The 11199-nt window shown below is 31.0% G+C and overlaps 1 protein-coding gene across 2 annotated transcripts; it reads left to right on the plus strand.

Annotated features, from left to right (window-relative positions):
* The first annotated feature begins 6289 nt into the window (after positions 1-6289).
* LOC112772777 (G-type lectin S-receptor-like serine/threonine-protein kinase At4g27290) lies at positions 6290-10550 on the plus strand. Of its 2 annotated transcripts, XM_025817776.3 has the most exons (8): positions 6322-6965; positions 7353-7688; positions 7795-7935; positions 8392-8552; positions 8727-8937; positions 9202-9439; positions 9536-9686; positions 9841-10550. In XM_025817776.3, exons 1-8 carry the CDS (start codon positions 6407-6409, stop codon positions 10144-10146), a joined length of 2103 nt encoding a protein of 700 aa, XP_025673561.1. In that variant the 5' UTR covers positions 6322-6406; the 3' UTR covers positions 10147-10550. The 2 variants fall into 2 exon arrangements, with proteins under 2 accessions (XP_025673560.1, XP_025673561.1); XM_025817775.3 differs by having other exon boundaries at positions 6290-7688.
* The last annotated feature ends 649 nt before the right edge of the window (positions 10551-11199 follow it).

An 11199-nucleotide genomic window follows, 5' to 3' on the forward strand; every position in this document is an offset into this window, starting at 1 on the left:
GATGGAATTGAACCGTTTGAACAGTTCATCAATGGACTCTCCTTCCTTCATTGCAAACATTTCATACTCTCTATTCAACATGTCTGTCCGAGTCTTCTTTACAATGGTGGTTCCTTCATGGGTGATTTGCAATTTGTCCCAGATTTCCTTTGCCGTTGTGCATCTTGATACCCGTCGATATTCCTTGAAGCTGATAGCACAATTGAGTAGGTTTACTGCCTTGGCATTTAACTCCACCTTCTTCCTATCTTCCTCGGTCCATCTTGCTTCTGGTTTGAGAGAGACAACTCCTTCGGCACTTGTAACAGTTGGATATTGTGGTCCTTCCAAGATGATTTTCCATAGTCTGTAATCCACTGCTTGTACAAATATCTTCATCCTCTCCTTCCAATAGGTATAATTTTTCCCATTGAAAAGAGGGGGTCTATTGCTTGATTGACCTTTAGTCAGATTATAGGACACCACATTTGCGCCACTGTTTTCTGCCATGAGGATCTTTGCTCCAAGCTGCAAAGCTTGATCTCTTTGAGACCAAGCTCTGATACCAATTGATGGTTTCAGTGGCTAAGAAAGGGGGGGTTGAATCTTAGCCCCCTTTTTTGTTGCTAACACTTGCTGAACTCAGAGGAGACTTTTCTGTTTTGGCTCATCTCTGGACACGAGACTTTTTCTTTTATCTCGTCCCTAGCCACGAGACTTTTTGTTTTGTCTCGTCACTTGGCACGAGACATTTTTCGTTTTTGCTCCTGTGCAGTAGAAAACAGAAATGGAGTAGAAGAGAAGAAAGATTACACCCAGATATATCCTGGTTCAGCTACTAAGTGCAGTGCAGTCTACATCCAGTCTCCATCACAACAATGATGGAATTTCACTATAATCAACCTGATTACAAACTGTAAAGTGCTAACCCAACTTACAAGGGGATTCCCATAGAATCATGAAACACAACATAGATGAACAAAGGAACTCTAAGACATCTATGGCTTTTTCTTTTAATTTTGCACTCTCTGCCTTTTTCCGCTCTATGGCTTTTTCATACAAACCTCACTGTTTGCCTTTTTCCATGAGACTCAAGACATGACAAAATTAAACAGAAAAATACAAAACAGAATACATTGAAGGAGAAGAGAAAAATTGTTAGCTCAGGTAGCTCTGAGAACTCTGTGCCTTGCACTCTCAAATTCTCTCCTTGCTCCAAACAGTGGCTGTTCTCTCTTTTTAAAGAAGAGGGAAGCCTCCACACTTGAAGCCAACACCCAAACCAACTTCTTCCTCCTTCAACAAACAGAACCGGTTCGGTCACATAGAGAGAGAAGAGATAACCATGCAAAACCCAACATGCAATTACCTCTGGTCCTTTCTTGATCATCACCCTTCATCAATCCGAGCTCTCCATCCTTGGCTTGTTCTCCAAGATGGATTTTTGGCCCTTGATGCTTCATGATGATAATGACTTCATCTGCTTCAATCTCTGCCTTAACCATCACTTCGCCACTCTAGCTACTCCCTGTGGTGGTTAAACAGAATCAAAGATAAGCCATGCTTCAAGAATCTCCCTTGCTGGCCGAATCTTTACCTTCTATTTTTGAGCATGAAGAACTCAAGATAACCTCACCAAATCTAACCACATTTGGTGAGTATCTTAGCCACAGCTCATTTTTATTTTAGTATGTTTTCTTGCCATCATTAGCTTGATGGTCTTGATGCATGCAACTTCTTCCTTTTCTTGGTTGATGAGCATAGCGTCCATAGCTTCCTGGACAAGGACCGAAGGAGGAAGAAGAAAGAGATGAGAGAGAATGTGAAGTTAAAGTAAAAGCAATTAAATGAAACTGAAACATATTGATAGATTACTTTTACTTTCCTTGCTTTGAGTAGCGTATAGCATTAATCATAATGATTCCCTATCAAATCAAAGTCAAGTTCTCTCTCATGTTTCCAATGCTAGCTTATTAAGTTTTGAAATCCATTCTTAGCAAGCAATGAAATCCGTTGGAAAGCATGAAGCCTATTTGCTTTCTTAGTTTCGGACCAGGCTTGGAACCATTCATCACTAATAAGACTTGGGCTTGTAGTATTGAAATTAAAGCTGGCCCAATTAGTTAACATTTGCTTTCCTGATGAAATTTGTTTCGGATCAAGCATGAAAAAATTAACCATGGGCTTGGTTGTAACAACATTAAGCTTGGCTCATCAATAAAAATTCAGCCACTTATTATAAACCATGCATCAATGCTGATTGTTGGGCTTAAACCAAAAGCTCATTTTTCGGCCCAACATAAAATCTGCACAACAAAATTATTAATTTAGTAAGTATGAATTAAGATCAAATTAATAATTTTATAATTAAATATTTTAATAATGTTTGTTCATCATCAAAATTAAATAAGAGTTTTCCAAACTCATCAACATGTAAAAAAGTTATTTATAATCAAAATAGTCCTTGAAAGTTCAGACGTAAGTCATTTTCATCCCTAAAATTTTAAAAACTAATCAAATTAGTACTTATATAATTTTTTTTCTTGATAATATTAAATTTAAAATATTTTTTGATACTACTAATTTTAATAGAAATGTAATTGACAAACAAAAAATTAGTAATTGTATTTTTATTCTTAAAAATTTTTTCAATAAAATTATCTCTCTCTTTTAATTCTTCTCAAAATCTCTCTTATTCTTTTCTATTCTAAAACTTTTTCTTATATTATTACATTTTGTTGGAATATATATATACTCAAAATTAAAATATATGTATTTGTTAACCTAAACAAAATTATATGCTCAAAATAAAAATTTATGTATATTAACCTAAACAAAGTTATACTAATATTTTTTTTCTACTACATTTTTTTTCCACTACCGTATTACTTACATATAGGATGTAATGGTAGTGATGTTAAAAGAAAAATTATAATCTATCTCAAACATAAGAAACACACAAAAATTTATTATGACCTTTGCATGTAATACGCTTAAGAAGCAATTTATTTAGCATATATAATAATAATAATAATAATTAAGCAACAAATTTTTAATATTTTGTAAAGTTTGAAATTGAAGCAAAATTTGTGGATCTTCTTGAATTTTGACTTTTAATATCACTACCATTACATCCTATATGTAAGTAATACTGTAGTGAAAAAAAATGTAGTAGAAAAAAATAATGGTATAACTTTGTTTAGGTTAACATACATAAATTTTGATTTTGAGTATATAACTTTATTTAGATTAATAAATACATACATTTTAATTTTGAGTATATATATATATTCCAACAAAATGTAATAATGTAAAAAAAAAAATTTAGAATAGAAAAGAATAAGAGAGATTTTGAGAAGAATTAAAGGAGAGAGATAATTTTATTAAAAAAATTTTTAAGAAGAAAATATACAATTACTAATCTTTTATTTGTCAATTACATTTCTATTAAAATTAGTAGTATAAAAAAATATTTCAAATTTAATATTATCAAAAAAATAAAATAAATTATATAAGAAATTTGATTAATTTTTAAAATTTTAGGGATAAAAATGACTTACGTTTGAACTTTTAAGGACTATTTTGATTATAAATAACTTTTTTACATGTTAAGTGACCACGTGTCACTGACACGTCAACCAATCATTTTATGACACGTGGTATTAACCCACTACGTCATCATGCCACGTGACACTTAACGTGACACGTCATCATTCAACTGACGGAATGACTAATGTGACCAAATCGTATATTTTTTGTGGACAATTTCGATTAATTTTATCTTTCGAAGACCAAAATAAAAATCGAAGTATCTTTCAAGAATAATTTTGACTATTAACTCCAATTTGTTTTATGTGAAATAAATTTACATGAAGTTTACTTGAACTATAATATAAATCAACTTAAAAGTAATATCGAATAAAAATATTAAGTCCGACTAAGTTTTGTATATCCTTAACTATAGTTATGATAACTATATGACCCCATAAAAGTATATTTTTTATTATTAAATAATAAAAAATATAGTTTTAATTTCAAATATATTTTTTAAATATTATCAACATTTTATTACCAATGAAATAGCCATATTCAAAGGCACGTTTGCCGTACCACGTTGAATGTCTTCTTATCCTAAGGCTATAAAACATTAAAACCATAGAAAAATCAAGGCTCGTAGCTTGACCATGGCTAAAAGATTTGACAAGTGCATTTAGTATATTTAAGAAAGTTTTAACTCTAAGACTGCAATCCTAAAGCTAAAATTAGTGAGTGCCGGTAGGCATGAAATACCCTAAAGTATTATTGAGTCTAAATCAGGTGTACGTCGGTGAAAGGCTATCAAACACATACTTTATTGAGTTATTATACTTGTATATTGAATATATTTTAGATGCAACATTCATCACACACTTGTATTGATATATGTATTTATTTAATAGTATTATGCTCGGTCGTATTTTAATAAAAATTAAAATTTTTTTATCAAACATATTTAAATTTATTTAAATATTATTACGTGTCAATTTATTTAGTCTTATTTTTAGTATGTATTTTTTAAATAAGTTTAGAAATAATATATATTATTATTTATTAAAATAAAAAAATATATTTAAATATTTTATATAATTAAAAAAGACATTAAAAATAATTAAAAAATTAATTTATATTTTAATATCAATAAAATATCAAAATATTATTATAATTTATTTAAAAAATACTTTACATTATATATATGTGTATATTCTCGTATCTTATAAAATTTTAAAATTTGTGTGTTTACATATCTTGTATCGTATTGTATCCCATATCCGTGCCAGTGTTCATAAGTCAAATATTTTATTTTGAATTTGGCTATTTAAAAGGTCTTACCAAATTTAAAATCTTTAAAAAAATAACAAAACTTTTTATTACTTTTGCAAAAGTTTTAATTATGTTACAATAGTGTATTAACAGTACCAAAGTATTTATTAATCTATATCTTTTAATAAATTAAAAATATGTAATAATAATAAATATAAAATTAGTCAAGATAATAAGTATAATATATTAAAACTAAAAGGTCATAAGATTCAACTTTTGGATTCAACAAAATGTTTTTTTTTTTTTTTATAGATTATATATGATTTATGATGAAGGATATTTTAGGAAAAAATTATATACCAGCTCTCTTTTTTATTTCTATTATATATACTAGTATATTAATAAGGGAGCCATTCACATAAAGATGCTTAAAACATCTATTTTTTAAAGATATTTTTTATTAATTAAAATTTAATACATATAATTGATTAAATTATATTATTTTTATCAAAATTAGATCAAACAATTTGATTTGGTCAAAAAATTGATAAACCAAACCTTGAACCGATCTAAATTAATATTCCTTTTTATAAAAAATGATTACAATAATCCTATTATAAAAAATGACTAAAATATTCTTATTATATATATTTTTTAATTTTAAAAATCCTAAATCCTAACCCTATAATGACACAGAGAAAAAAAATGTTAAAATTTAGGATTTTCAATATATATATATATATATATATATATATATATATATATATATATATATGAGTATTTTAGTCATTTTTTATAATATAGATAATATAGTTATTTTTTATAAAAAAAATATTAATTTAGACCGGTTCAAGATATAGTTTATCAATTTTTTGGCCAAATCAATTTATCTGATCTAATTTTGATAAAATAATATGATTTAATAATCAATTATATATATTAAATTTTAATTACTTAAAAACATCTTTAAAAAAAAATATTTTAAGCGTCTTTATTTAAGTGGCTCCCTATTAATAAACACACATTAATCCACCTTTTTATAAATTAAGTATGAAGAATAATAATACATTCAAAATTAGTTAAGATGACAAATATGTTATAATAAAATTAAAAAGTCATGCATTTAACTCTTGGTGTTAATAATTTTTTTAATAGATTATACATGATAAAGAGTATTTTGCCAAAGAAAAATAGTATGCCAACTCTCATATTCTCATTATATATATAGTATAGAAGTATAGATATAGATTTTTATTTAATAAATTAAATATAGATATGCATGATTGGCTTAGTACATTAATTAGAAAGTAAGAAGTTAGTTTAAAATAAACAATATGAATCTCTATTTAAATCCTAATAAAGCAATAAAATTTTTAGGCATAACAAGTAAGTCCGTATACGAAACAAAAAAAATTAATAATAATTAGTCTATTCTAAATATTGATGACGGTCATTACTTTGAATTTGAACAAGTATGTTCGTAAGTCGTAACGCACATTAATCTAACTTTGCCAGTCTAAGAATGTCAGCTAGTGTGTGCTGCATCTTATCTCTAGTTCTTTATCTACTAATCCCCTAACGAAATAAGCAACGACAATTTAAAAAAAGAAAAAAAAAGTAAGCACCAATGGAAAGGTTTCCTTTGTTTCTATTGTGCTTCTCATTGATGCACGATGCTGCCATTTCCAGTACAATAGAAAGCATTAGTACTACACAGTCCCTGACTGATGGTGACACCATGGTTTCAGCCGGTGGAACCTTTGCAGTTGGATTCTTAAGTATTCCAGAAGGTTCCAAGAACCGTTACCTCGGGATATGGTACAATAAAGTGCCATCTAACACAGTAGCATGGATTGCCAATAGAAACGCTCCACTTAATGACTCGTCCGGGGTCTTGAAGATCACTGCCAATGGAACTCTTGCTCTTCATACTCATAACGATACCATCATTTGGCATTCCAACTCATCAGAATTCGCGCAGCGACCGGTTGCAGTGCTTTTAGATTCAGGGAACCTGGTTGTGAAGGAAGATGGGAGCAATGATGATGATTTGAAGAGTTTCATTTGGCAGAGTTTTGATTACCCTTATGACACGCTACTGCCAGGGATGAAACTGGGAAGTGACTTAACTACAGGCCTTACAAGGTACCTAACATCACCGATTAGCTCTGATGATCCTTCTGAAGGTAGCTATACTTTGCAGCTTGATATTGTTGGATATCCACAATTTTGTATAAGAAATGGCGAATCCAGGACATATTGTGCTGGACCTTGGAACGGTGTTCGGTTCGGCGGAATTCCCCAGTTAAAACATAATACTATATACACCTATTACTTTGTTTACAACAAGGAAGAGATATATTACTCGTATGAGCTTGAGAATAGCGCTGTATATTCAAGGTTTGTGCTAACCGCAGACGGATCAATGATTCGTTATGTGTGGAGTGTTACGAATAAGAGTTGGAGTGTCTATCTAACATTACCAACTGATATCTGTGATGATTATGGTAAATGTGGAGCATATGGTATCTGTAATGTAGCCAATTCCCCTGTATGTGGTTGCTTATTGACAGGATTTGAACCTAAAGTCCCTGAAGAATGGAATCAGACGGATTGGTCTGATGGTTGTGTTCGAATCAATAAATTGAATTGCCAGGATGATGGATTTGTACAGTTGTCTGGTGTGAAGTTACCAAACACACAAAGAGCATCAGGGTTAAATAATAGCATGAGTCTTGAGGAGTGTGCTAATTTATGCATGAAGAATTGCTCCTGCACGGCTTATGCTTCCTTGGATATCAGGAATGGAGGAAGTGGGTGTTTATTCTGGTATGATGAGCTGATAGATATTAGAGTTCTGAGTGATCCACAGCAAGATCTTTTTGTCAGAATGTCAAGGAAAGATATAGGTATAGAAATTCGTCTCACAATTTAACAAGTTCCTTCTTTCTATATTTCTTTTTGCATTGTTTTCTTAGTTGTAAATGTTCAATTGTATTTTTTATTTTTTTCTAGATGAAATTTTGAAGTCAAAACATAAATCCAAGAACAAGAAGGTGCTGATTATTGCTTTCAGCTCAGTCATATCGGTAGGAATTTTGATCCTATGCCTATCCTTCATCGTATATAGAAGAAAGAAGAACAAGATAAACTATAGTAAGTCACTTCTGCAGCCTCATGTTTCATGACTTCAAAATTATTTCTGTCAGACAAATTAGTTCCTTCATCGCCTTTAATAAAATTTTTAATATGCGTACTAGACAAAGTCACTAATAAATTTTATTAGAAAATAATTAGGTCTCAAAAATTATCATTATAAGAGTCTCCCTTATGCAGGGATCAATTTGCCTCAAGAATTTCTAGAGTAACTAAAATTTGTTTGGAACCATAGTGTCAGATCTAATTAATAGAAAATTAACCTATAGATGAATTTGATGTAAATTTACAATAATATTATAACATTAGGGATAAATGGAGGCTCTATAGTAAGTAGCAACAGGATTATCTAGCAACATATTTTAAGAGGCATGAGAAAATCTAATCCAAAGATTTCTGCAATCTTTCATCTGCCATGCTATTTTTGTTCTTTTCTTAATGCTTACTGCTTTGTAGGAAGCATGAGACACAATACAGAAAGATATGCACATGCAATAGAAGACCAGGAGGAAGACCTTGATCTACCATTGTTTGATATGGCTACACTTATTTCTGCAACCAATAACTTCTCCACCAATAAAATATTAGGAAAAGGTGGTTATGGAACTGTTTATCAGGTAAGACAAAATATCAGTACATGAACTTGGAATTTCAAAATCTTGCTATATAATCTGTTCTCTTCAGCCACTCCTGCTTGTAAGTTAAAATGGTTAGTGCTTTATACTTAATAGTATGAACTTAAGCATATTGTTCTAAAAGTGGATATTCACATCAAATACCGCAATATTCAGGGTACACTGAAAGATGGAAGAGAAATAGCTGTTAAGAGGCTCTCAGAAAATTCTAGACAAGGTCTTCAGGAGTTCAAAAGTGAAGTGATGAATGTAGTCAAACTTCAGCACAGGAATTTGGTGAAGCTTCTAGGGTGTTGCATTCAAGCAGAAGAAAGGATGCTGATCTATGAGTTTATGCCAAATAAAAGCTTGGACTACTTCATATTTGGTTTGTTTCTAAGTAGATACTTTAGTTTTGATTTTTTATTTACCAACAATTGTTTTCTAGTTTGGGTAATAGATCTACATGCACATAAGTTCCATGGTTCCTAGGACATTTTCTCTTGACATGTTAAGGGCAATACAGTTTCTTCTAAAACATTGTGGGATATGTTGTTCCCCTAAAAGAATATGTTCAAAATTTGAGCTACAAATACTACTTTAATCTGAAACTCAGCCTTACTTTCTTTTTTCCTTTATATACATATATAAGATAAAGAGAGAAGCACGCAACTACTTTGGCCTCAGCGTTTCCTTATTATTGTTGGGATTGCACGGGGTGTTCTCTATCTCCATCAAGATTCAAGACATAGAATAGTTCACAGAGATCTCAAGGCTAGCAATGTTCTACTAGATGACGAAATGAACGCCAAAATCTCTGATTTTGGACTAGCCAGAAGCTTTAAAGGAAATGAAAATGAAGCAAACACAACAAGAGTTGTTGGAACTTAGTAAGTAATTGATTTCTTAACATGTTTCTATATATGTATAGAGAGAAAATTCCTGCCTTGTTCTGAAGCTGATACTTGTATGTTGATGTTTTGTAGTGGCTATCTATCTCCAGAGTACCTAATTGATGGAATTTTCTCAACAAAGTCTGATGTTTATAGCTTTGGTGTGCTTGTATTAGAGATAGTAAGTGGAAAAAGAAATAGAGGGTTCAGCGATAAAAATCATCGCTTTAATCTTCTCGGACATGTAAGGCTTAACTTTTGTTTGTTATTCATATCTATTTTGTTCGTTACAAACCAAATAATATATGTTCCTTCACCTAATTCATGTCCTAACTTTACCTGGTGTGGCAAAACTTGTTATTCTATTAAGTATTAACTAAATAAATGGACACATACAGGTATGGACACTCTTCATGGATGGTAATTGTTCAGAAATAATCGATCCGTCCATCAGAAATTCGTCCGAATTATCTGGAGTCATAAGAGTAATTCATGTGGGTCTACTTTGTGTTCAACAGAATCCAGAAGACAGGCCAAGCATGGCACATGCTCTTATGATGCTGAGTAGCGAATGCACACTGCCTCAACCGAAAATGCCAGGATTCTTTACCGAGAGAGATCCTGTTGGTGACACTTCTTCATCAAGCAATACTAAACTAGTGTCATTTAATGAAGTCACTGTTACTGTGGTGCATCCACGGTAGATTCTGTTTCTTAAATCATGATTAGCTGAATTCAGCACGTTAGATAACATTTCATGGCAGTAGCACAGATTCCTTTGGAAAAGTCTAGGGAGCCAGCAATTTTATTGCATTTTGGCCAGCATGTAACCAGCAGAGAAAGGTGAGCCATTGGATGAAATCTCACACCAATCTCACACTATCAAATCATCATTGATGGCTAGTTGATGGCTACCAATCACAAATGTTGCTGGCCCTTAGCATTGCTCGATTCCTTTTACAATAATACAGAAATTTTATACTGTGATGTTTAGGGGATTTTGTTAAATTGATTACATGTTTGTTATATGCTATTTTAAGGACTAAGGTTATGATTCATGGGAACATACATAAATATAATAAACGTAAATAATATTGAGTATTATACATATATAGAGAAAGTATATATACATATACGCATATAAATCTAGTAAAAATACCCACCCCGTCCCTACCCGCTCGGGGCGGATTTTTAGCGGGGCGGGTATATACCCACCCCTACCCGCCCCGATATATTATATATATAATTTAATATATAATATGTATAATATATGTAAAATAATTAATACTATTGTATCATATTTAAATTTTTATTTTAATTTATGTTATGTATGTGATGATGGTTATATAAATTTTGAAATTTAATGTAATTTATTGGATTTTAATAATTATAGGGGTGGGACGGGTACCCGCAGGGGCGGGTTAGGGTTCAACGTTTTACTACCCACGGGTAGAAGCGGGGCGCGGGCTCTATGCGGGTTGTTGTACGGCGGGTAGGGCTGGATACGGGTTTAGGGTGTACCCTACCCTACCCTACCCTACTCTACTCGCACCTCATATATAACACATATTTTATAAAAATTAAGTATACAGTGAAGGAAGTGAGAGTTGAACCCACAACTTCCTTTATGTAATGACTTATAATAAATGAACAACCATTAAACTAGTTAGTTAATTTAATAATTTAGAGCATTAGTTTTTTATTTTTTATGTTATTAATATGTATAAAATTTGAAATGATTCAATTTTATATTTACT

This window comes from Arachis hypogaea, chromosome 18 (genome assembly GCF_003086295.3).
Source record: "Arachis hypogaea cultivar Tifrunner chromosome 18, arahy.Tifrunner.gnm2.J5K5, whole genome shotgun sequence".
In the NCBI taxonomy this organism is placed as follows: Eukaryota; Viridiplantae; Streptophyta; class Magnoliopsida; order Fabales; family Fabaceae; genus Arachis; species Arachis hypogaea.

What these genes read in the sequence shown, in the direction of transcription:
- LOC112772777 (XM_025817775.3), top strand. Translation starts at nt 6,407, where the DNA reads ATGGAAAGGTTTCCTTTGTTTCTATTGTGCTTCTCATTGATGCACGAT. An exon ending in GAAGAACAAGATAAACTATA is followed by an intron (nt 7,936 to 8,391) that starts GTAAGTCACTTC and finishes ACTGCTTTGTAG; the next exon opens with GAAGCATGAGACACAATACA. An exon ending in GTTATGGAACTGTTTATCAG is followed by an intron (nt 8,553 to 8,726) that starts GTAAGACAAAAT and finishes CGCAATATTCAG; the next exon opens with GGTACACTGAAAGATGGAAG.